This window comes from Triturus cristatus, chromosome 8 (genome assembly GCF_964204655.1).
Source record: "Triturus cristatus chromosome 8, aTriCri1.1, whole genome shotgun sequence".
Lineage (NCBI taxonomy): Eukaryota > Metazoa > Chordata > Amphibia > Caudata > Salamandridae > Triturus > Triturus cristatus.
This window is the reverse complement of record NC_140591.1, coordinates 1,671,387,760-1,671,415,249: the sequence shown is the minus strand read 5'-3', so window position 1 is coordinate 1,671,415,249 and position 27,490 is coordinate 1,671,387,760. Positions and strand designations below refer to the sequence as shown.

The 27,490-nt window shown below is 45.3% G+C and overlaps 1 protein-coding gene across 1 annotated transcript in view; it reads right to left on the bottom strand.

Annotated features, from left to right (window-relative positions):
* The window catches only part of LOC146808555 (extracellular calcium-sensing receptor-like), a 75,068-nt gene that overhangs the window by 1,365 nt on the left and 46,213 nt on the right, over positions 1-27,490 (bottom strand). The window contains exon 5 of the mRNA XM_085624003.1: positions 6,478-6,598. Within this exon, the coding sequence (XP_085480129.1) occupies positions 6,478-6,598 (121 nt within the window). The remainder of the gene's footprint in view (positions 1-6,477; positions 6,599-27,490) is intronic.

The window sequence follows — 27,490 nt, the reverse complement described above, 5'->3', positions numbered from 1 at the left end:
ACATGTTCGATAGTGCTGCTTTATTGGTTTAGTGGTTTAATGAGTTCTATAGGTTAGTAGCATTTAATATACAGTCTCTAGGTACATGTAGCAGCATATACTAGGAATTTATAAGTAAATTAAATGTGCCAATCATATGTAAGCCAGTTTTACTATGCTTTAGGGAGAGAGCACAAGCACCTTAGCACTGATTGGCAGTGGTAAAGTGCAGTGTCCTAATGCCAATAAAAACTAGGCCTGGGCTAAAATTTCGTTCTGTTCGCGGAAATTGCGATAATTTGACATTTTCGCGTTCCGCGGAAAGCGCGAAAATGTCAAAATTACCGCATTCCGCAGCTTGGCGATAATTTGTTTGTTGCTCGCGCTGTAAAATAATACATTCTCGCGCGTGCGCGATCGCCTTACCTGAATCCCTGCGTTCGCCGACAAGTTTTCTTGATCCGGCCGCGTTCTCCATGAGATGTTGTATTGTTTTAAGCCATTTGCGCTGTCTCGCAACAGTTCGCGCCCGCAGTGACGTCATGCGTCGCGCGATCACGTCTTTATTCTCGTGATCATGCACCGCGAGACAACTGAAAACAAGATGGCCGCGCCCGCGAGTAACCACATGGGTAAGTTGGCGAGCCGCAACCATGCAGAAAATCTCGCGAACATGCGGGAAAAAAACTTCCGCATCTTCGCAATATTTCCGCGTGTTTGCGATAATTTTTAACATTTTCGCGATAATTTGCGAAAGTGGATTTCGCAAATTCCGCCCACCCCTAATAAAAACACATTTCAGGAAACAGGAGGGTTGGAGGCAAAACGTTTGGCGGGAGACCAGTCTAGATATCAGCTATTGACTAGATTTAGATCATGCAGCCAGGTATGAAGAGTCAGGACATACTGTATATTTCATTTTCCTTCACTGTGGAATTGCCTCTAGAGCATTCTTTAATAACACCTAGGTACACAAATAGAGACAAATCTAAATTATAGTTGTTGTTGAGAATTAGTTTGAAATAATAGTTCCATGCTAGCTTGCTAGCTGGAATAAAATTTGATTGAAAATGTATCCTACATCAAAATTGGACAGTATTACTCATACACTGTTTTCAATATAAAACAGACTATTCTGGAAACTCAGGTATTTTTTCAAATGAATTATTGGCCTTCTTAGGATCTGATTCTTGCTTGACCATAAGTTTTTGGTTTTTTTGTTCCTTAGGTTTTGCATGTTTTGGGACACTGTTTTGCAGACACATTATTGCAGTTCTGAATATTAGGATTCCTTTATCTTTTTCACATATCTTTCAACAAGCTTTCTCACAAGAATTAAGTTCATCTTTTACAAAAAGAAAAAGGTTTGATTGAAGCAGTAGGACTATTTCAGGTAGTCATTTATCAGTGTGAAGTCAGAGAACCCTGACTAAACACAGGGACCCTAATTCACCCCAGTCAATAAAAATGAGTGTCCCACTTGGGTGATCGTGCTCCCTTCAATGTGGACTGTACACCCGTGTACAATTAAAGTAATATCAATGTGTAGGAGCAGATTCCTTCCATCAAGCGGTCCAGGATATTACTTTAATTGTACACGGGTGAAAAACAACTTGAAGAACTAAGAACGATCAAATAAAACAAAAAAGGCAACCTACTTAGTCTGACCAACTAGAGGAAGGCTTATTCACATTTCGTGATGTTGGAGGGGAATAAGATGAAGCCCTCTTTATACTTCAGAATTTTGCCCTGAAGAAGTCCTCTGGGACGAAATGCGTCGGCTACGCTGTATGTGTCTTTTATACTTGTAAAGGGAAGAAGAACCCAATAAAGAAATAATTTTGAAACAACACCTGCTGAATGGACTGATATATTATATGATCATAAAACAATATTGTGGAGTGCTGGATCGCAGTGATTTGTTGACATATTGTAAGATCTCTGATCCTAAGGGGGTTTAGGGGTATTTAACCTCATGATCCTTGGCACCCGAAGAATATTAATAACCTTGACCTGACTAAATGATTTGGTGCATTTAAGTTTCTGCCTTATACCCCGTCTCTTTTGTGTATTGTGTAGTAGCAACACTAGTGTTGACTATAGTGTTGACACAACAGTCAACACTGAGGGGAGCGCAAATCGTGTACTGCATGTACCATGAAGTGAAGGACCAAACCTTTCTGGGATGTGATGTAGTGTTCGGCCACACCCTTTTACCTGCCCAAACTGATTTTCACACCTCCTCTACCATTTATCACGCGTTCCTAATATTCCTTTTTGCTAAAAATTGCATTCCGGTCCATTGATAACACTTCATCCTGCCTGAGTTGGAGAGTGTGGCCCCAGGCCGGAGAGTACTGCCGAGTGCAGAGAGTGCAGCCTGGGTGCAGAGATTCTGACTCAACTGCGGACATACAGATACGACTCGTAAATGGCCTCAGTGAATATCAATAGTCATAAAGTTAGACTTTTGTCTCAGATTGCCTTTGTTAATCAGCCCCATATTTTTATGTTTATCTTTACTACTTACATTGCACTGTTATTTTACCAGTTTTCTGTATTAAGGTTCAGTTCTTAGTGTTCTGATGAAGGTTTTAGAGTTTCTACGAACTCAGGTGTTGTGTTGGTTTAGTCTTAAGTGCTGCCACTGATTCAGCCATTGCCATGCTACAAAGTGAAGACATTTCACAATCCAGTGCTTTTCAAATCAATAAAATAAATACATAAATGACAGCATTTATTTGTTGCCTCAGACAAAGAGGAATGGAGAAATGGCATTTAGCAATATCAACACACAGTAATATTCAACTGAGTCCACAAACACTCTAAATAAAAATAAATTAGAACAGGCAATCAGAGATGCCAAATACAGCTTCAGCAGTGATGAAAGGAGTACTGAGGACGTTCCCATTCCAGATGTAGATTCAGCCGCTGCACCATTGATTATTGCCTTGAAAGTGGTTAGTAAGGACAAGGATTACTGGTCTGTGTCTATGTCACTTATAGCCAATGAAAAGCTGTTAGTTAATTGAATGGCCAAATGTATAGTGTACTGTGTGCTTACCTCCCCACCATAGGTAACACATTGAGACAATGCCTGATCGCTCTCTGCAAATTGAAAGATACCCAAGAGAAGAAAGTTACAGCATTGATGAGGACATGTGATATCATCAAACACTATTTTGGCATATTCAGATCCACGTTCCAATGCAAGTATGCAGTATGGAATTCTTTAATGCCCCAAGATTGTCTATGACATGACTGTTATGTCTAACACAATATTCAACTTAGCTGTGAGAGAGGAATGCCTCTTCAGAAATACCCAGGTAGCAATGTTCATGCGGATACAGACACTGACAAAAGAGATCGGTGAGTAGGTGGGAGAGCATTCAGAACTTCTTTACTTGAAAGCTCAGTGAAAAGAGTGAAACATGCACTTCATGTGTTACTGAGCAGTAATGTTTGTTCCACAATCTGCCATCACAGGTTTCCTAGTGACAGGAAAAAAACTAAATGAAATATGAGTTATATTGTCAGACATATGATCACTGTTCAGCTCTCCCCAGGTTGTATTTCTAATCTTGTGGCACATTAAGGCATGGAGCGGCTCACCCTCCAATTTCATCTGCAACTCAACACTAGAGAATTATGATGAGACAAATTCCCCTTATCTTTTTATATTGTCTCACTATTATGTTCATTGTTCTTATGAGCAAGCGTATCTTCCACACTAGAGCCATACTGGCATTTTGACCCACTGGATAACTTTCCAGCAAGATCCTTGCTGGACTATTCTAGTCCTGCTTACAACGCACCACCTGTCATCACTCTTAAGTAGCTGCTCACATCTTTTGTCATCTTGGCCATGGCTGGCAAGGGCTAAAACTTTGTTCAGACAGCCACACATGCAAGTACTCACACACACACAGGCATTTGGGCACACACATACATACCCTACCTTACAAAGCCAATTCCTTCTCTGGATTTCTTCATGTTGTGAACTACAGCATTTCCCAATTAAATACAACATTTGTCTGGCTTGGAAAAGGTACCACATTATTTATGGAAGTTGTTGTAAATCTTGTTCACTTTGCAGGCTATCAAAGCCCAGGCTTTACTTTCCATGATTATGTTTAAGTAACACTGTGATCAAAGGATGGTGGTAATTCCATGTTTTAATAATTCAATGGTGCTGATTATGACCACTGCAAATATATTTCACAAATGTGAAGTACAACCTAAATAGGAGCTTGAAAGTCAATGGGTTAGTTGTATTTCCCAGGCACCTAAAAGGATCATGTTGGTTGACACATTTTGTTCACACCCACTGGTGGGCAATTTTCACTAGAGTACTAGTGACTGACTTTCGTCTTGGAAAAATATGTAGGGCCTAATTACGATGCACGTCAAACCGCAACTGGCGGCTCATTTGTTGCGTTCTGACCGGCTTCTTCTACTGTGGTCCGACTGACGTATTACGATGCGTGCAGTCAGAGGCAGCAGTCTGAGGGATGGACCAACGCTTTATGACGGGCTCATTGAGCATGTCGGTCAGTTGGAAACTCATCATAATCCCTAAGGATGGCGCTTCCGCCATCAGGATTAGGATTTCAGTTTCTGACTGCCATTCCATAGGGGCCACTAGCAGGGCCCCCTTCCCTCTCCAGCTTCCGCATGTGGGCCTGAGGGCACCTATGGAGCTCCCTGAACATCCCTTCCCCTTGTGCAGAGATTTGCACAAACTTCCATTGTCAATGGGCAATTTCCACCAGCCATACAAGCTCCCATAGAGAGAGGGCAGTTTCCGAACTCACTATGTGTGGTCACATCATTATTCGGTGTTCAGAACCAAGACCTATGGTCATGCGGTTCCCTCACCGAAACGGTATGAGTCAGAGGCAACTCCGACCGACATCATAATCAGGTGCAAAGTACCTCACTATGGCTGCCATAAAATGTACTTTTGAATGTCTCATGCGTTTGCCTTTTTTGGTGTTTGTTTAAAATGAATTGAGCAACATCTAAAAGGCCTTTTATATTTGTAGTTTACACTGCTTCCTGCTTTGCACGAGCACTTTTGCACTAATCACAAGGCACTTTTTAGAAATCCTCATAAAGATTATCAGTATATTTCCCTAGTTCAAGCAACATATTATTCATTCGAACCCCTGGGGCACACGCATTGTCTCGTATTTGATCACTTCATCTCACTGCTGATTCTACGTCAGGTTTTACAGATGATATGTGATACCGCATACTGTACTTTATGCCATAATTGCTGGAAAGATTTGAATAATGTACAGTATATAAATTCTGAAAATGTCAATAAAAATATGTTACAAAAAAAAAAGATTATCAGTATATTTCTTTTCCTAAATTGAATATGACTTTTTACCCCACAGTAGATACCAGCCATTCCATGTACTGCAGCATCAAGGCGCTTCTCCGCGGGGCCACTCTCATTTGGCAGTAAAATTGTTATTGCGAACAGGACAAAGTGATGGTCTGTACAGCTCAGTGAACCAGAATTAAGGAATGGAGAATTCACCTTGGGCAAAATGGGATCAAGAATATGTCCTTTTCACATGTGAGGGGTTTGTCACTATTCGGGAGAGGTCATAGGGGCATATCAGCAACACCCGGCGATAATTATCGCTAAGCGCACTTAGCACTAGGATAATTATCGCCGGGTAACGTGGATTTTTATCGCTGAGATAGCGTGCTATTAGCAACTCTTATCTCCTCAGCGATAAAAGTCCTAGCGCTAACTGCCTAACGTGAGATTATCGCTGGAAACCCAGCGTTAATCTCACGTAATGTGGTGTTAGCTTGTTGATAGGGCCCCATAAACTTAGCCATGATATCCACCTTCCATAGGATATCAGGGCTAAGTCAGTCCTGAAGCAGGCGGAAGGAAAGTAGCGATAACAGGGGTTATCGCTACTTTTCCTGCCGCTATGCTTCATAGCGTGGGGCTTGATGATAGGAGAAATGTCGCTTAGTGACATTTCTCCTGTCATGTTAGGTCAGGAACGTCCACTTTGCATTTCATTAGAGATGCAAAGCTGGGTGTTAGGAATCCCGACGCTAACGCAAGGCTTCACAAAATTATCGCCGCTTTTCGGCCGATAATTTTCTATCGCCAGCTTGTAAATATGCCCCTTAGTTCTCAAAGACCTGAACAACCTTCAGGTGACCTTTCAATTACAAATGGAAACTGAAAATAATATTAATAAAATAATTATGCCTCAAACAATGTATTAAACATAGTACTTTAGAACAATTTTTGTCAAATTATTAAACTGGTCTGTGCAAATTCAACCTAAACTTAGAGGGAGAGAAGACCAGGAGGCTGGAGTTCTCATTACGTAGCCCTGGCCGACTCCACCGTTGCACAAAGCCATGGTGATTTTTTTCCCATCCCAAAAGAATGCAGATTTACAGGTGGCCAGGAATATCTGATGAGTTTTTATGAGTGCAACCTATGGTAACACTTACTTGGGTCCTTGATCTCTTCTTGCGCACAGGGAATGCATTCAAAGCAGCAGACTGGCTTTCCTTTGATGGCTGCCTGTCTGTAGCCAGGAGGACATTTTTCACTACAGACAGAGCGTGGGAGCTGCAGGGAGGACAAGGTGACAGTGTTAGTGGAATGCACCAGAGAGCTTGTGAGCTGAACGATAAGGACGACGAGACTGGTAGAAGAAAGGAGGGAAGATGGCGTGGAACCTAAATATATGACTGATGGGATGTTACAAACAGGGGGGCATATTATCAAGGGCGGCGTTAAAATTATCGCCGCGGCGATAATGGGTTTGTTAATATGCCCTGGAGAATTCCCATAGAAGCCAATGTTCACACCGGAACATGGGCTTCTATGGGAATTCTCAAGGGCATATTATCAAGCCCATTATCGCCGCTTTGGCGGCAGTTTTCTGCCGATATAGTGGCGATAATCTTAACACCGGACCTTGATAATATGCCCCAGGGTCTTTTAATACCCTTACAATTAAGGGGCATATCATCAAGGGCTTTATCTCCGCTTTTCTGGCTTTAAAAGCCAGAAAAGCGGAGATAAAACCAACGCCCTATCAGCAAGAGGGTGCTAACATGCGTATTCGCATGTTAGCACCCTTTTACACTACGCCTACTCTAATGAGATGCAAAGTGGGCGTTCCTGACATACACTACAAGTCAGGAGAGCAATAACGCGTCTTTGCGCTATCAGCAAGGATGCCCTTGCATTTAAGCAGACGTTAATTTTTGGAGGAAACTGCTGTTTTCTCCAAAAACGAACGTCTGCTAAAATCCTGACTAAACCACCCCTAACATTGGGGGTGGATTATGCTGATACGACCCTGTGGGGCGTATCAGCAAGGTTATCGCCCTTTTGCAGGGAACATTGCTGGGAAACCAGCGATGTTCCCTGCAAAACGGCGATAACATCGCTATATCTGGAATTTTTATCGCCCTGGAGCAGCGCGTTGATGATAACGCGCTACCAGGGCGATAAAAAGCAGAGATAGCCAGCGATAAGAAACTAATCGCTAAGCACGGCCAGCGATAATTATCGCTGGCCGTTGCTGATATGGCCCTAAGTTTGTTTGACACCTTTTTAAAGATTGTGCACCTGTTAGTAAATGACCAAATACGTGCAACGTCGTGAGTCACTGATTTCCGAAGTTCAAACAGAGAAAACATGTCTTCATTCAATTCTTCAGGATGGCCATCACATTAATAGCAGAACAAAATATTTCCCAGAAAAGCATTGGCTTTAAAAAACATAGAAAACATTTACTGGCATCTAGGCCAACTGGTGAGCGGCCGAGAGCATCATCGTACGCAATTCTAAAACTAGAAGAGCTCAGAGGGACTTAAAGACCCCTTAAACTAGAACCCATGACTGCCTTTGATGAAGCTTGCAAAGTAAGAGCTGGCAGCCCCGTAGGGTTTGTCATCAGGCAGACTGTAGATAGATCTCTTTGCAGTCAGCTGGGCACTTCTCTTTTTGAGCAGTAGAAAAGACTCAGGTTCTATTCCAGTTTGATCCCTTCACAGAGGGAAATTGAAATCATTATCTTGCTTTTCAATATGATCTCGAGGTGGTAGGTTAGAGCAACCGTGGCACTTACATTGGGGCATATCATCAACAACGGGCGATAATTCTCACTAAGCGCACTTAGCGCTAGGATAATTATCGCCGGCTAACGCTTGTTTTTATCTCCAGAGCGATAAAAATAGCGAGTTAGCTGCCAAATGTGCAATTATCGCTGGGATTCCAGCGATAATCGCACAACATTTGGCGCTAAGTTGTTGATAGGGCAAGGCAGACTTAGCCATGAGATCCACCTTCCATTGGATATCATGGCTAAGTCAAACTAAAAGCAGGCGTAAGGAAAGTAGCGATAACCGCGGTTAGCACTACTTATCGTTATGCTTGTTAGCGTGCCCATTGATAATTGGAAAAATGTCGGTTAGCGACATTTCTCCAGTTATTTTGGGAAGGAACGCCCACTTTGCATCTCATTAGAGATGCAAAGGGAGGCGTAGGGAAAAAGGATGCTAACATGCGATTTTGCATGTTAGCACCCTCTTGTTGATAAGGCGATAGTTTTATCTCTGCTTTTTTGACTTTTAAAGCCAAAAAAGCAGAGCTAAAGCCCTTGCTGATATACCCCTCTGTCATCTCAGTGACTTTTGAGATGGTCTACTGTTTCCTCACACTTCCTTATCCCCACTCCTTTGGACTGGGTGACACTTTTAAAAATGATTTAGTTATTTCTATATTAGTTCATCTCCATGGGCCACTAGAATGTGAAAGGTATTGAAGCTTTACCAAGCAGGTGACATGAAAATAATATGCTGAAACTTCCCAGAAAGGGATGTCACTTACCCTAACCCTGAAAACGCGGCTTAAATTCCGTAATAGCTGTATGATTAATAAAAAAACACACCACAGATAAATGTCAATTTTAGATGTCTCTAATACTTAAGAAATGGTGCTGCTCATTTGAAGAAGGAAATGCAGTGCCACAGAACAACGAGCATTTCTGGAAATCTAAATTATTCATACCACAAATTGCCATAATTTAACAGTTCTCCTAAGCAATACCACAGTGAAAAATGCAATGATAAATTATACAGCAAGCCAAAAAAACGACTTATTGCCAGATTTTGAATAAGACGCACAAAGCAGCGCAGCTCCTAAAGAGGTTGTGCTGTGTTGCGTAATAGGGAGGGAGCAGATGGCACGTTATCTACAGAGATATGGCCCACTCACCTCTCCTCTCACTAATGACGGCACTGATCTCAGCTGCAGAGCACCACGCACACATCTTAGTGCCATAGCGTTAGGGTGTGTGTGTGTGAGTCTAGCATAGGTTTTGTACAGGAAGGGTATGATTCCAGTACAAAATACCCTGCCTAGAAAAGTTTATAGGCATTTCCTACTTTGTATTTGTTGTATTTGTTCTGCACAGTGCAGCACGCATTCAAAGTCAAAAAAGAAAGGAGAAATAAAACAATTTCTTCTGTTAGCGCCTCCTTTGAAGTGACATTAACTTTTGGCACTAAACCTTGTATGCAATACTTTATAGATAGGGTTTTTGCATCAAAAGGCATGGATGGCTGCATGGGAACGCCCTGAGGTATTCAAGTCACTATGGTATGATTAGCGCAGTATATCTAATTATGGTAGGATTAGCTATGGTGTATGAAAAGGATCGAAATCCCCGTTATGCTTAGCACGACAAAAAGGGCCGAGAACTGAACCACCTCCATCTTGGATTGCGGGTTTTTTCGCTTGAGAATCACATGGTCTCTTCCGCACACCATCTGCTTCCCCCCTTTTCGTGCATTCATTAGGAGACAGGCTGAGTTGCTGAGAAGCAAGGTCACATCTGCCAAAAGGGAGTATCAAGCAAATTCCTCTAGACCTGGGACGAGAAGGGAGTCACCCTTTCGACCTTCTCTGTAAAGATAGTAACCCTTTGTATGTGTAACTGAAACTAGAAATAGGCATGAGCTCATTAGGAGCGCCAGGACTAACTGGTACTTTTCCACATATAAGGTTTTGTATGCTGTACCGATAATGTATAAAAGTGTGTTACTGTCAAGGAGCCAGCAGTCTTCCTCGGCGCACCTGATGGGTGAGGATCGACGAGGCTCCTCTATATAGAGATCTATGGTGGCTAATAAACGTTTGAACCTTCCACGTTGCCAACTGCTCCTTATTTTACTTAATATTGCGGGCCAGTGGTAAGTGTGGCCCTTGGAATAATTATTTGGACACAACAGTTGGCGACCACGAAGGGACCCCGTATTCGGGTGGTGGGATTGGGGGCGTCCTGACCGGTCGACGGGAGAGGAGCCTGAGGATTTCTCCCACCCTGCGCGACTTTTCGGTACGTCCCCTGCTGCTAGTCACCCTTCACCGGGGTCCTACGGGCTTAACCCAGAAAATGGACTAAATTGGTCGGAAGGAGTTGGCAGCGGAGAATGAACATTCGTATCTGGGTGCACCCGGTGAGTATAGATTGATTTGATTTGACGCACGCGTTGTAAACGGTGCATTATTTTTTGTTGAAGCACGCGTTGAAGACGGTGTGCTATTTGATTGATTTAAGAGCATTCGTTGAGAACGATGCATTTTTGATTTGAACACTGACTGCATTTGTTTGAAGCTCGCGCTGGACAGCGGTGCGTTGATTTGAAGGCACGCACCGGAGAGTGGTGTCTTGCTTGATCGGGTTCGCATTACAGTGGTTTGACTCGAAGTACGTACAGATTGTATTGATTTGATTAGAAATAGCGCGCCGGAGGAATATAGACGGATTGCACGTGGAAGGACCTGTGACCTAGACTGGGTAGCCACAGGGTATACTCCCAACGGGACAAGTCCTCGTTGGGGGGCTGGTCTTAGTGGTGAGCCAGGAGGGTGGCTGGAATCCCGCGTGCAGTTTGGTGTCTGGACTGTGAACCAGAGTCGACGGGCTTGGTTCTCTGATACTGATTGTATGTTGTGTATGAGTTGTGCTGATTGTTGTTCTATGTGTACATGTCTGAAAACTAACCAAAATGTCCTGTTTTAGTAAATTGAATTGTTTTGGCTGCAGCTGCCGCACAAGTGACTCCAGATTAGCTGAGAGCCAACCCGCCCCGCCGGAGGGCAGTCCGAGCCATTTTATGTATGTCAAACATGGGATCTCTCCTTTATTGTTCTGCACTCTGTGGCATAAGTATACCAAGGGAAATGAGGAATTACGATGGCCCAAGACGGGTTCGTTTGATGAGAAGAAAATTGCGTTCCTACAGGAACAATTGTTTTCTAGGCAAAGTAGGCAGGCCATGTTCGATGCTCTAATTGCATGGCAGAAGGAGGCCAAACAACGGCGAATAAGGGAAGAGAAAGTAGCTAGAGCTAAGGCAGGACAGAACGTTACTCAGAAAGCTATGGCCTATGACCGAGAAAGAGTAGAGAAGGGATTGGATTGCATGAATCGCGAATTTAGATTGAAGGTGGATAAGAGCTATGTGACCCGCCCGAATGCGGAAGATGAAATAGAGGATTTGTTGGACACCAGGCCACCGCCCCCTTATGTACCGCAGAGGATATATCCGGAGGTGTCAGGGGCCTCGGCCCCGGCCCCAGATATGTCTCTGGGGGCCTCGGCTTCGGCTCCCCCGGCCACTACTACCCCTCCCTCCCTGCCGAACCTCTCCCGGTTGCCGACATCTGTGTCTGAAGTTATAGCCATGCTGCCTAATTTATTGACGGCAGCTGCAGCCGGGACCCCTCAGCTGTTGCCGGGGTCAATGTCTTCCCCTTCTGTTCTGCCCTCCTCCTCCGCTAGTACAACGCCGGTAACAGCTGTGACTACTCCAATACATCCGGCCAGTCTAGCGGAGGGTAGGAGGTTGTTCACTCGTTCTGCCTTGGGAACGGAAGAAAGGGAAACTATTGCCACACAAGCGTCCCAGTGGATGCGACATCCTATTTATACTCTTGCTGATATTTGGAGTACCATGAGAGACTACGAACCGGTGATGCAACAGCATGCCCTGGAACATATGGCCAACCGTCTTATTTCTGTATGGGAACAGGTACACCAGGGAGGGAGAGCTCCGGCCATATTGTATGATATTCTTGATCAGATTCATAAATCCCAGTTGAGGCCTGAAGAAGTGTATGGGAAGGTGCAGAATTTGGTTTCTTATAGAACTCGTTTACAGTCCACCCTTCCCGCCGGATCCTCCCAGTTCCCTATGCGGGAAGTGCACCCTATCTTCCATCCGGAAGTTACTGAGGTGGTGGATGCCCACTGTGTTGTTACCCGCCCAGAAATAGACGCCCGGTTCCAGGAACAATGGGTATATACCCCCTGGAAGCGGAGTGAGGTATTATCCCTAAAAAGTCAGTTGCCAGATCCTAGAAAAAACCCCACTGCATATTACAAGGAACTGACCGAGGACGCCTCGTCAGCAGTAATGACGTTGGCGGATATTGAATTATTCTTTGCCTTATTAGTACCGGTGGACATTTGGCGCCAGGTACATGACCAGGATCATGTCACGGAATTTGGTGGGACATGGGACCAACTGAGAAACTGGGATAGAGATCGTAAACCGGGGAACAAGCCCCGACCTGAAATACTGACCTTGCCTGAGAAAATCATAACCTATATGCATTCATTGATCCCACCCAGGAAAGTAGATTGGGATAAGCTGACGGCCTGTAAGCAAAAGAAGGATGAGAGTGTATCCGATTTTTTCACGAGGTTTGAGGGAGTATTCATTGATTTCAGCAGACAGGACTTGGCCACGGAGGGGGGTGTGCGTTTATTTGTTAATAGATTCGTAACCAATTTGCTACCTGAGGTATCGGCCCGGTTACAGGCAGCTGAGAGTACCTGGACGACCACCACGCCTTCCATGATATTAAGCATGGCTCAGTATTATGAGCATCGGGAAAATGAGAGCAAGGATAAGACAGAAAGAAAGTCGAAAGACTTGAAAACACGAGTGTTACTGCAGCAAGTGGAGAGGGGTAGAGGAAGAGGAAGAGGGTTGCAGAATTTCGCTCCAAGAGGGGCGGGACCCGCGCAAACGGCTGGGCGAACGGATCTGGGCATAAATCAATGTGCTTTCTGTAAGGAGGAGGGGCATTGGAGAGCGCAGTGCCCGCTGTTGTATGAGCAGAATACTGCTTCAAGGGGTCGTGGACGGGGAAGAATAAGTGGGCACCGAGGTGGATACACGAGACAAGAACAGACAGCCCGAGGTGAGAACAGTCAGAATTATTTCGACCAAAGCCAAGGTAAACAGTACTACCATGACGGACGCGTGACGGACGGAGACACCGGATATACTCAAGCATAGGACAGCCAAGGGCAGAGTAAGGGGCGTGTGTCAATCCCGATAGATCAAGCTGGACCCTATGTCCATGCACAATTACTGGATGCATCAGGTAAGTTTTTGGTTGACACAGGGGCTATGAACAGTTCTGTTTCACGTGCCCTGGTCCCGGGGGCCGCTCTGTCTGGCCAGACTAATGTGTCCGTGGGGTTCTCTGGAACTCCGGTGGTGAGCCCCATTTCTAAGCCACTTTCCCTTACTGTGGGACCGGTAACGATAGAATCGCCTTTTCTCCTCACCTCCCAGTGTGGGGAAAATCTCCTGGGTATGGATATATTAAAAAGGTTGCATGCCCGCATCTTTTGCTCCCCCGATGGAGTCTACCTGACCATTAGGAATACCTCTATCCCCTCCATTCAATGTTTTTCAAAAACGGACTTCTTACCCCCTGAGCTTGCAAAACTCCCGAGGGATCTTTGGGCCCTGGGGGACACTGACGTAGGGTTCCTACAAATTCCCCCGGTGTCCATCACTTTGAAACAGAATGCCAAATTGCCGAGGATCCCACAGTACAAAATAGCCCCCGAGGGAGAACGCGCTTTACTGGCCATTATTTCTGACTTGATTAGAACAGGGGTGGTGGAGGAAACGACTTCCAATATCTGCAACAGCCCGATTCTTCCGATTCTTAAACGAGCCCCTGTACCCCAGTCCCCTGATTATGCTAATACCTATCGATTTGTGATTGATTTGCGAGAGATTAACAAGATTGTGGTACCCCAATATCCTGTGGTACCAGATATTAATTCCATTTTGACCATGATCCCTCCCACTGCAACCTTTTTCTCGGTGGTTGATTTGAAGAATGCTTTCTTTAGTATTCCCATTCATCCAGATAGTAGACATTTGTTTGGTTTCTCATTGGGAGGCCGCAGCTTTAGATTCTGTCGCGCCCCCCAGGGGTATACCGAAAGTCCTAGTATCTACAGCCAAGCCCTAAAGAGAGTATTGGATTCTTTACAATTTCCACCAGGTACTGTCCTATTGCAGTGTGTCGACGACCTCCTTGTGGCCTCTGATACAGAACATGGTTGCCGCGATGCCACGGTTACCCTGCTACGACATCTGGCCACTCACGGTAACAAGGTGCCGCTCTCTAAATTTCAATATTGTCGACCGGAGGTGACCTATCTCGGTCATCTCCTGTCGAAGGAGGGAAGACGGTTGACTTCTGAGCGCATCGCAACCATAACTAACATGCCTGTTCCTCGCACGCAACGTGATGTCCGCGCTTTGCTTGGCATAACCTCCTACTGTCGCCAATGGATTGCTAACTATTCTCTCTTGACTAAACCTTTCCTGTATCTAACTACGAAGGATGTGCATGAACCTTTACCTTGGACTGATGAATGCCAGACTGCCTTTTCCGCTCTGAAAACTGCTCTTTGCTCTGCTCCTGTGCTTGGCACCCCTGACTACCGGAAACCTTTTGTGCTCTACGTGCATGAGGTGGACGGTTGTTCTCTTTCAGTGTTGACACAGGACTTTGGTGGTAAGCAAAGGCCTTGTGCATATTTCTCGGCGGTTTTGGACAATGTCGCCAGAGCACTTCCCAGTTGTCTGAGGGCTGCAGCGGCAGTGGCCATAGCAATCAGACAATCGGAAGGGCTAGTCCTGAATACGGACCTGACAGTGATGGTGCCTCATGCTGTGGATGTATTATTAAACAGGACACAGACGCAGCACTTAACTAGTGCGCGTCTTACAGGGTACGAATTGACCCTGTTTGCACCTCATATAACGATCAAAAGATGTGTTAATTTGAACCCTGCCACGTTGTTACCCCTCCCTTCGGGAGACAGTGGACAAGACATACATGATTGTGTCTTTCGAACTGAAGAAGAAACCAAGGGCCGGATAGATCTAACTGACACCCCACTGTCTGATGCCCAAGGAGAATTGTATGTTGATGGGTCATGCTTCAGATTACCGGATGGTACGACAGCTGCGGCTTATGCGATCACTACCCTGCAAACGGTAGTTGAGGCAGCAAAGATACCATACCGGTCGGCCCAGGCGGCCGAATTGGTTGCATTATTCAGGGCCTGCGAGTTGGGGAAAGGCTTAAGGCTAAATGTCTACACCGACAGCCAGTATGCGTTCGGTGTAGCACATAGCTTCGGGAGGTTATGGGCGGAAAGAGGATTCTTGACATCCCATGGTGAGAAAATAAAGAATGGACCATTAGTTGAACGACTACTAGCCGCATTAACATTGCCCAAGACCCTGGCCATAGTCAAATGCAGTGCACACAAAGTTATAATTGATGATGTGGGGAGGGGAAATTTCTTTGCGGATCGAATCGCCAAGGAAACGGCCCAGTCTGACACCACTTCTATGTTTGTAGTAACAAGAATGATAGAAGCAGGGGTTTTTAACAACACCATAGATAGTGTGAAAGAGCTACAAAAGGAGGTGACCCCGGAAGAGCTGACATACTGGCAAGAACAGGTGGGGAGGCTTGATGAGAATAGGTGTTGGACTGACTTGTCAGAGAGGTGTAGATGGTTACTGCCAAACGCATTTGTAAATGCGGTAGTAACCATGGCACACGGACCTTCGCATGTGGGAGTTCAGGGCATCTGTGCCATATTGGATCCTGTCTGGTATAATGTTAATATCCATAAGACAGCTAGGAACTTGGTCCAGCATTGCATAATTTGCCTCCAGCATAATCCTGGGGTCAGTATTCCCGTCCTGGCGGGTAGTTTTGCGCCACCCACTCTGCCTTTTGAAGTACTCCAGATGGATTACATACAGCTAGAGCGAGTTAACAATCTGAAATACGTGCTAGTGGTGATTTGTACTTTTAGTAAATGGGTGGAGGCGTATCCCACCAAGGAAAATACTGCCCTGGCAACTGCAAAAGCTCTAGTAAAGGAGTTTTTTCCTCGATATGGGTTGCCACGGGTGATTTGGAGTGACAACGGGACACATTTTAATGCTAACTTAGTTAAGTATGTATGCAAGGGTCTGTCCATCCAGCAGAAGTTTCACGCAGCACGACATCCTCAGTTAGCAGGCCTGGTTGAGAAATATAATGGGATTCTGAAGTTAAAATTGGCTAAACTTCAGGACACGACAGGATTAAAATGGCCCGATCTCCTGCCCCTGGCCCTGTTGTCTGTAAGAACTACTCCCCATTCACGGAGCGGTATCTCCCCTTATGAAGTAATTTTTGGCAGACCTGCCAACGTATGGGGAGTACCCCGGCCCAAATCTTTCAGGGACATTGACCATCCTATGTTGACTGACTATTTGTATGCTTTGACTAAAGATCTCCATTCCATTCATCAACAGATATCTGCCGTACTGCAGCCCCTGCCGGAGGGTCCTGGACACAGCGTAGAACCTGGACAGTGGGTCTTGGTCCGAAACTACCAACGGAAGTCGAGTTTGGATCCCCGCTGGTCCCGGCCGTACCAGGTGCTCCTGGCTACGCGAACGGCGGTGAAAGTTGAAGGGAAGCAGCACTGGATCCATATCTCCCATCTTAAGCGAGTTCCCCTCCCATTGCCAAGGGAGCAACTTGACCAGGAGGAAGGTCTGCCAACTCAAGGCGAACCCAGTACTGAAGAGTCACTTTCCCTGGACACCCGCAGAGAGGTTGACGGGCGAGGGGAGAGTGCTGTGAGCGTGGAAACCCCTTTTTCCCCAATTGCCCAAAGTGAAGCATCTGGTCGGGAGCCCAGCTCCTCGTCTGACCCCACTGTGCCCACCTTGTTTGTTAATCCTGAAACCCCTGGTCGGGATCGATATCACCTGCGGCCCCGGAAATAGACAATCCCAGGTCTAGCCTCGGCAAGTGAAGTTGGAGGCCCCCGCAAAGACCTGAGGATTGTTGGAACACTGGACTGAACTCGTTGAGAGCATGGAACTTTAAGTAGAGCTCTGTTCAGAACGAAGATAGTGACATTGATCAGTTGGTGGGGGCACAGGTGGAGTTTCTTTTCAACACGGGTTGCGTCAAGTGTGACCCCAACGCGAGAAGTTTTTTATCTTTTTACCTTTTGTTTTTTCTGAACAATAGGAGTCTGCCTGTGAGGCTCTATACGGACACAGGAAAGAAGCACCCTCCGGCAGGTCGGACTGCTTGTAGACCCCCTTTTTCCCGAGATTATATTGGACTTCTAGTGAGAAAATATACCCTTTTGCTCGTTTTGTCCCTGAAGAAGGGCGTCCCATAGTACCCCGTACCATTCCCCCGCATTTGCCAATGTTCTCCTCATGGAGCTTGCGTGTTAAAATTGTTTTCATTTCTATATTGATTATATCATTTGTACTATGCTTAGGTTTGTTCATATATTTAGAGTTCCGTCATCCTGTACACACCTTGATAGTGTCTACCCCTGCTCCTAAGGAACATCATTTCCAGACCTTTGCCCCTCATAAGGAAAGACACCGACAAACATATGTACATAATGCCTTCATTGAGATGCTGCACCAGACTCATAGCTCCACAAATGTTACTGATTGTTGGGTCTGTGGTCTTCTCCCGTCAGTGATGCATAAGCAAGTTTTGTTTATATCAATGCCCTTATCTTATTTAGGTAGTTGCGAAGCCTGGTTCAAAATGTTATCCATGCTGTACGAACACTACACTATAGATGAACGTCGATTCTCAGAGAAGGATTATGCTTTGATTTTAGAGAGAAACGCCAAGGTTTTACTCCTAATGCTGAGGGAACGGATGGTACCCTTGATCCTACCGCCTGCATGAATGTATACACTGATCATGAAAATGATACCTGGTTGAGGGATGAAGTACTGGATTTCATGACTTTTAACTTTACTGAGTATTTCAAATATTTCCAGGAGCGAAATGTCTCAGATGAGAAAATCATTCCGGTCCCGGTGTTGAATACATCCTCCTCCTTCTGCGTGCAGGGTACTGGACATTTATTCGTAGGTTATAGTAGATGTAATTACACTTATAGACTGCAGACGTTCAGTAGCCCCCCAACACTCACCCCTCCCAATGTTTATTTTGTGTGCGGCGAAAACGCACACACGTGGCTACCCAGAGGATGGGCGGGTAGGTGTTACTTATCTTTCCTTTACCCACCGGTTTACATAGCTCCTTCTGATTATCATAAGTCTCATTCCTTAAATCGGCGGAGCCTGAAAGCTGAAGCCGCCAGTAATGATGCCACTGACCAAACTGACACTCCAGCCCAACACTTCGTTGATATCATAAAAGGGGTGTTGCCCATATGGGGACCCATCCTCAATAGTAAAGAAGTTAGGAGGCTATCTAGAGTGGTGGAAGGGGTGGTTAATACTACTCCAGGAATATTAACTAATATCACAGTGGAGCTCCAGGCGACCCGGCTTGTGACCCTTCAAAATCGTCTTGTTTTAGATGTTATCCTAGCTGATCGTGGAGGAGCTTGTAGAGTCATCGGCAGTTCCTGTTGTGTATATATACCTGACTCCGCCCCTTCTGTCCATTTAGCCATCCGGAAACTGCATCGGCTAGCCTCTGAAATTCACATCGAGACTGGTACTTGGTCCTTGTCCGGGTGGTTTTGGGATCTGGTGACTACCTGGGGATGGAAGTTATTCATGATTCTTTTGGGAGTAGTAGGGTTCATTTTCACCTGCTGCATTTGTCTACAGTGCGGGCCTGCTTGCTGTGCATATTGCGCTACTCAGGTTCGCCGATCCATCCCTAGACCCAAGCCCGTCCAAACTAGGATAGATACTCAGCGGGCTCAGAAGGAGATGCATGGCTTAATGCAGATTGATGAGGGTATTTTTGAAGACTGACTCCGTTATTAGCTATGCTGCGCTAAAAAGGGCCGTTCTGAGGCATTCAAGTCACTATGGTATGATTAGCGCAGTATATCTAATTATGGTAGGATTAGCTATGGTGTATGAAAAGGATCGAAATCCCCGTTATGCTTAGCACGACAAAAAGGGCCGAGAACTGAACCGCCTCCATCTTGGATTGCGGGTTTTTTCGCTTGAGAATCACATGGTCTCTTCCGCACACCATCTGCTTCCCCCCTTTTGTGCATTCATTAGGAGACAGGCTGAGTTGCTGAGAAGCAAGGTCACATCTGCCAAAAGGGAGTATCAAGCAAATTCCTCTAGACCTGGGACGAGAAGGGAGTCACCCTTTCGACCTTCTCTGTAAAGATAGTAACCCTTTGTATGTGTAACTGAAACTAGAAATAGGCATGAGCTCATTAGGAGCGCCAGGACTAACTGGTACTTTTCCACATATAAGGTTTTGTATGCTGTACCGATAATGTATAAAAGTGTGTTACTGTCAAGGAGCCAGCAGTCTTCCTTGGCGCACCTGATGGGTGAGGATCGATGAGGCTCCTCTATATAGAGATCTATGGTGGCTAATAAACGTTTGAACCTTCCACGTTGCCAACTGCTCCTTATTTTACTTAATATTGCGGGCCAGTGGTAAGTGTGGCCCTTGGAATAATTATTTGGACACAACAGCCCATGTACCACCCATGTATCGCCCCTAAGTAAAGCAAAGCAGTATTGCTTCACACTACTTCTAGGGGACTTTCCAACTCAAAACAAATCTTGAGGTGGAAAGTAAATCCCCCCTGAAAAGGTTTGTGTTGGTTAGCATCCCTTTTGTGACACTAACCCAGCGCAAAATATTTGAAAATCTACCCCTTAAACTTTTTTCAATGTAAAAAATTTGCAATCAAATTTACCTCATTGTCTGCCAAGAATCAAAAAGGTATTCACAAAGGTCAGCCGTTTTGCCAGAGTAGAGATCTCCATTACACGTTTGGAGTTCTCGGAAATGGTACGCCCCACACAGAGAGTGGGATTGAGGCATTTGCTGCGAGTACCAAGGCATGCCTTGATTTGGAAGTTTGTGAATGTTTCCAAATTAGGTATGGGTAGTCACAAACTCCTAGACAGGAAAGAGTTGTAATATTTCTTTGGATAAGTGTCTGTGTAGATCCCTTACAACAACCACATTTTGTGGGAATTTCAGGGAAGGAGAGTCTCCATGAGGTAAAAAACTTGTCGACACAGAAAAAAAAGAAACACACCAGGGGGCATATCAACAACAACCGGCGATAATTATCGCAAAGCGCACTTAGTGCTAGGATAATTATCTCCGGCTAGCGTTGATTTTTATCGCTAAGATAGCGTGCTATTAGCAACGCTTATCTCAATAGCGATAAAAATCCTCACGCTAACAGGCTAACGTGAGATTATCGCTGGAAACCCAGCGATAATCTCACGTTAGCTTGTTGATAGGGACAGACAAACTTAGCCATGATATCCTCCTTCCATAGGATATCATGGCTAAGTCAGAAAAATACCAGACGTAAAAAAGCAGCGTTAACCGCGGTCAGCGCTGCTTTTTTTGTCTCTAACAGGGTTAGCGTGAGGCTTGATAATAGGAGAAATGTCGCTTAGCGACATTTGTCCTATTATTTTACTCTGGAACGCCCCCTTTGCATCTCATTAGAGATGCAAGGGGAAGCGTAGAGTAAAAGGGTGCTAGCATGCGAATTTGCATGTTAGCACCCTGTTGTTGATAGGCTGCTAGTTTTATCTCTGCTTTTTTGGCTTTTGAAGCCAAAAAAGCAGAGATAAAGCCCTTGTTGATATGCCCCTAAATGTGCTAGTGTGGAGTTCTCCGACGTGGAGAAATCTGCACCATGGACATGGATTCCAGACTTTAATATCGCGTGATTTCCCAATAAATCTCTTCTTGCTCCAGGAGCAGCTTTCCATGCAAATTCCAATCAGCATTTGTAAATTACAAAAAGTATTAAAAGTACTGCCAGAAGAAGATTAAAAATGTGAGTGTGTTTTTATTATTCACATACAGTATTTGCTTTCATTAATCTTAATTGTTAGTAGATTTTGACGTATTATCACTTCTCATACAATATCACTAATTAGGAGCACAGAGGGGGGATTGTGATCAAATGTATATTTTTTTCAAGTATTCACACTAATGAAACTTGGCAACAAGTTCTTTAAAAACGTGTCTTTTTTCCACTTCTTCCATTTACCCAAAAGAGTGTGCATTGCACTACTGCATTAAGTATTTGTGGAAATGAAAAGGAAATGTCCTGCATCTCACGGAAGGTGCACATAGTAAACAGTGCTAATGAGGATGCTGATTACATTCTGTTCTTGGCACTGATTTTGCTACTTCTGTGGTCAGTGGTGGCAAAGACAGTGCCACGGGTCGCAGGCAGCACGCTGAGACCCTTGGGGACCCAGGGATATGGGTTCACATGGATCAATGCATTAATTTTTGTGTTTTTTCAATTGAAGGGCAGCAGAAGGGTGACAAAGAATCTGAGGGCAGTTATAGTTTCCACCAGAAATATTGTTTCCAAAGGAATGTAAGCTTTCCTTCTGATGGATACTTCTCACAACAGATTTTTCACCTTAAGCTTGAGTCAAATCAAACCAGAAGGAATGTTTATTCATACCCTTGGTCCTTAAACATGAAAAGAACATTTACATTTTTTCATGATACTGTATCATTAAATAAATTATACATATTTAATATACAAATCCAAAATAAGTCAAGATTCTTAGTTATTCCAATTTCCCTAACATAATACATTTCTTCAAAAAATTCCCAATTCTATAAACTCCCAAGTGCACATGCTATGTCCAAAAAGTACATTTCGGTTAACAGATCTACTGCCTGGGCACAGTTTGTATTACCATATTTTAAAAACATCGTCCGTAAGAACAGTTTGCCAGCAGCAAAAACCTTAAAACAGACTAAGATTATGAGCAAAATATCACACTGTGTGCCTAGGTTGCTGGTACACTTCCCTTCAGTGTCCATCATAGCCCCTTTCATCTTGTCATTCGCATAACAAGGATTAATTCTGATTCATAATCGTAATACTTCATTTCTAAGGCAGCGATTGGGTAGTATATCAATGTATGAGAACTGTTGATCAGGTTGCCATGACTTAATCATAAAATTCACAGATCTTTTCCCCCTCCAAATACTGGGGATCCAGTGTCAAGAAATGTATTTCCCTAGTATCTTAGGTTCTCGCCTTCTGACATTAATTTGTAAGTCGTGGAAGCACAGTTTAACTTCCCGTTTTCTACATACTGTATCTAACATTTTCCCTTCCCTCTCTGCCCATTTCAGATCACTCTGTAAAATTTCACATTTGCACCATTGTGTTATATTTCGCTTCTCCCCGTATCGCAGACGTTGCCGGAATCTTAATAATGCCATACGCGCCATTGCCTCACAAGATACCATGCCCATTTCCATTCTTACTGCCTGGATCATAGAAGACCTGGGTAGGGACAAAAGATCTTTTATACATTTTCCCTCTTCAGTATCCCACCCTCTTTTACCACTCAACTTTTTGGCTCCATATTGGAACTGGGGCAGTACCATGGCCATATATGCTTTCAAGACAGGTCCGTCTAACCTTTCTCTATTATTTCTGTTACATTTTTTCAGCCACTAACTTAAGTCAGTGCTCATATTCTCAGGGCATTTAAATGGGATTTCCATTTTAGAGATTTTTTTAACCACAGTCCTAGATATATATCCTCATTTACTCTTTCCAACTTTGTGGAGCCCACAATTCTTCCTTTTCTTACCAAAGTGCAAACGTTTACGACACGTTTTTTCTGAGTGCAGTATTCATTGAACACATTCAGCTTCCTCTGCAGACCTATCTCTGTTTGATAAATGATTACCAGATGTTCTGCATAAAGTAAGCAAGCAATCAATGTGTTTCCCATCTAATTTGGAGATAAGCATGAGTCCTAGGGAAGTAGAGAGAGGGATTCAATATTGCTTACTAAAAAAGAAAATTGTGCCACACCGCCCTGGAAATTCCAGTTACTGCATGCCTGAGCTGTCAGATTGAGGTGTTTTGCAAAGGTATTATCATCCGAGTAATTAGATAAAGATTGGCTGCTTTTATGAATTGATTTATGTGTAGAATCACAGTCAGGTGAAACCAAGGAATTTAACAGGGGAGCAAACTTTGAGTTCCTTGACAAGAATCAGGTCAAACAATTTTTTGGAGAGAATAGAAATAAAGGCTGAGTTTGATAAATAACTACAGTGTGCAATGTGAGGAGTTAAACAGAGAGGAGGTTTCAAAATTGATTTGTGTGTTGTCCTCATAATGAATAATGGAGACCCCTGTGCCCCTTCAAAGTATCCATATACTGATTGAAGTGTGCAGGGGCCAAGATTGAGCCTTGTGGAACCCACAGACAATTGGGATAGGATTCAAGCTATTGCACCTAATCCTCACTACTTGTGATCGATTTCCATTCTGTCTTGAAAGAGCGAGAAGAGTCAATCATGGTCTCTAGTACCAAACGCAGCAGTCAGATAAAGGAGAATGAGGAGAGAGGATTCCCCTCCATCAAGGATGCAAGAGGATGGCCATTCCATTACGCAGATTACAGACTGATTGAGCAACAAGAGAACAGGATAGAATGCGTTTCTTCATTGATTTACTCAACTAGGATAGACTGGACGCCGGACGGTAGCTGGATAGTATGCTCCATAAAAAAAACTGTTTTATTTGATATCGCTTTCCAAGAGTGCCATCTCTATTAACAAGCAATCACTCAAAGTGATCCTTATAATAAATCATTTAATAGTTATGACCACTAGTAGTGGCACAGGCCTGAGTGTGGAGACTATGACAGCTCATGCCCAACTGTTGAGTCCTTTCAAGCAGTACATCAGAACTGTCGGTCGTCTATATGACCACATATGCTACCCAAAGCCGAACATTACTGTGTCATGTCTCATACTGGAGAAGGTGACCGGCTACACAGACTTCGCTAGCGCTAGCAGTGCTTTCTGGATGCTTTCTTGGTTTTTAAAAACCCCGTTTTGTATTTTATTTCATTTGTGTATTTTGTACCTTGTTTTTATTGACACTGACCTCCCTGGCCTCATCCTTGCACCATAGAACCCCCCTGGGGACCATCTACACCGCCTTTGGCGGGTCCGGGATCACGGGGAAGCGGGGGCCACGACTTTGAGCGCCATCTTGCTTTGGGCTGGGGCACTCTCGCGTAATCTCGCGAGATCTCGCACTTTGGAGCCTACTTGAGGCAGCGAGTGGTGAGGGGTCAGCCTGGAGAAGGTGACCGGCTACACAGACTTCGCTAGCGCTAGCAGCGCTTTCTGGATGCTTTCTTGGTTTTTAAAAACCCCGTTTTGTATTTTATTTCATTTGTGTATTTTGTACCTTGTTTTTATTGACACTGACCTCCCTGGCCTCATCCTTGCACCATAGAACCCCCCTGGGGACCATCTACACGGGATCACGGGGAAGCGGGGGCCACGACTTTGAGCGCCATCTTGCTTTGGGCTGGGGCACTCTCGCGTAATCTCGCGAGATCTCGCACTTTGGAGCCTACTTGAGCCTTCTCTCGGTCGCGCAGCGGTGAGCGCAGCGGTGCGCCTTCATCGCGCCTGAGTCAAGCCAGAGTCTGCCCGTCTGCGCCCGTCCGCGCTAAGGAGGTGCGGGGTGCGGCAGACTCTTACATCTCTCCTATGGCTGCTCTGTCTTTCAGGTATGGTAGAGCTGATTTATTGGCCGTACGTGATCTTTGTTCCGTCTGTCCACTCCCGCCTGTAGCACCACTAAGGGGCCCTTATCGGTGTACCTGTTGCTGTTGGCACCTGCCGCCCCCATCTCGCATTCGCTCCAGCCACAGTTCATCTCGGCAGATCAGCGGGTTGGAGGGGAATGTTGCCAGCATATATAGCCTAAATGTCAGATCTCTGGTCAAACATCAGGCGGAGATCTTTGACATGGTCACTAATGACTCCCCTGATGTGCTTTTTATGACTGAGACATGGCTACAAGACGATGACACAGCGATTTTAAACCTTGCCTTCCCCCCTGATTATACCGTGGTAACTCTCAATCGCGGCTCGAGAGGTGGTGGGATTGCAATGGCGGTGAAACGGCGCTTTCCTTGTGAATGGAAATAATTAAAACTTCCAGGTTGTGAATGTGCTCGCTTCAGAATCTCTCTGTCTCATTGCTTTAGCTTCTCAGGTCTTTTAAATATATCGGCCTCCGGGCTGCGATGCGGCATTTAGGGCTGCTCTCCCGGATGTCATTAGTATTGAAGCGCTCGGCTGTGCTAATTTTAATGTGGTCGGTGACCTTAATTTGCATTTTGACTGTCCTTCTCAATCTTCCATTAGGAGCTGTTTAGCAGATCTGGAAGCTTTGCAGCTTACACAGAGAGTGATGTCCCCCTCCCATTCTGGTGGTCACATACTAGACCCGTTCTTTACCACCTTAGAGGAGATTACTTTATGCCACCCTGTCCAGCTGGCTTGGACAGATCATTTGCTGGTGAAAGCAGTTCTCCCCGTGGCAGATTCTCTTTTCGTGGCACTGAATAAAACATCTCTGTCCCGCCAGTGGTGTAAATTAAAGCTCGATGATTTTTACCTTTTATTAGGTAAAACACCCCTACCCCTCCTCTCTGACGTGGACGGTGGGTATGATGCATTCTGCACTTGGATTGGCACAGCCTTAGACTCTCTTATTCCCTGTGTACGTTCCAAGTGCCGGACCAAGGCTCATAGCCCGTGGTATGATGAGACACTGGTGTCTCTCAAGAGAGAGTGTAGGCAAGCGGAAAGGCGATGGAGGAAAGCCTATGATCCCGCGCTTAAGATCTGCTACCTCACTATATCCAAGGCATATCACAGAGCGGTGTGTCGTACACGTGCCGCTTTCTATGCGCAGGAGTTTCGGAACAGCCCGAACCCCTCCAAATTAATCTTCAAGGTCCTAAAGGACCTCATAACTAAGAGGACCCCTGCGGCTGAAATATGCACAGACTCCCATTGCGAGCGCTTGGCCATGTTTTTTGTTCAGAAGGTGCAAGCTATTTACCACTCCTTCCCTACTGCCGTGCACTGTTTGAATCCTGTTGATTGTCCTGAGTTCAAGGATAGGATCCTGGACTGTCTAGCCCCCCTATCGGAGGAGGGTTTTGATCTCCTGAGCCAAAAAATTAAATCTGGCTCCCCGGCAGACCCCCTTAAACCGGCCTTATTTAAAAACATGCGGGATACATGCCGTGTTCCCTTACTTTCCCTCATCAATATGTCTCTGGGTTCAGGGACCGTACCTTCCAAGTGGAAGCAAGCGGTAGTCACTCCCATCCTGAAAAAGCCTACCCTCGACCCCACTAAACCTGAGAACTACCGCCCCATCTCCTTGCTGCCGTGGGCTGCTAAAGTCATCGAAACCCACGTGAATGGGATCCTGGCGGACCATCTTGATAAAGCTAACATCTTGGACCCCACGCAAAATGGTTTCCGTAAAGCCCACAGCACGGAGACTGCCCTGCTATATATGGCTGAACATCTGCGCTCCGTGCTGGACACCGGTCAAACAGCGGCACTCCTTTTGTTAGACCTGAGCGCCGCCTTTGATACGGTGTCCCATGACATCTTGATGCGGCGGTTAGAGGAAGCTGGAGTTAGGGGGTTGGCATTAGGCTGGTTCCGCTCCTTTCTTTCCAACAGATCCTTCCAGGTTGCGATACCACCCGGTAAGTCCACCTCTCACCCGCTCACGTCGGGGGTTCCTCAGGGTTCATCTCTGAGCCCCACTCTTTTTAATCTTTACGTGAGGCCGCTGGCTGCGGTAGTCAAAAGCTGGGGCCTGACAATGGTTTCCTATGCGGATGACACGCAGCTGGCGGTCACACTAAGTGGGGACTCAGCTATGGATGCCCTCAACTTCTGTGAGGGGTTGCGCTCGGTGGTCAATTGGATGAATCAGAACTGTCTCCAATTGAACACTAAGAAGACAGAGGTGATGGTGTTTGGTAAGCTTCCTGGATGTTGGAATGATAGTTGGTGGCCCCCCGAGCTAGGTATGATCCCTTCTCCTGTAATGGAGCTAAAGAACCTTGGGGTCTGGCTGGACCCTTCCCTTAGTTTCACCTGCCATACGAAGAAGGTGGCTGCCTCTTGCTTCGGCATTATCAGGAGCATTAGGCCGGTGCTCAAATTCTTTGATGCCAGCACGAGACAGCTGGTGGTCCAGGCCTCGGTATTATCTAGGATAGACTATGCCAGTGCTCTGCTTGC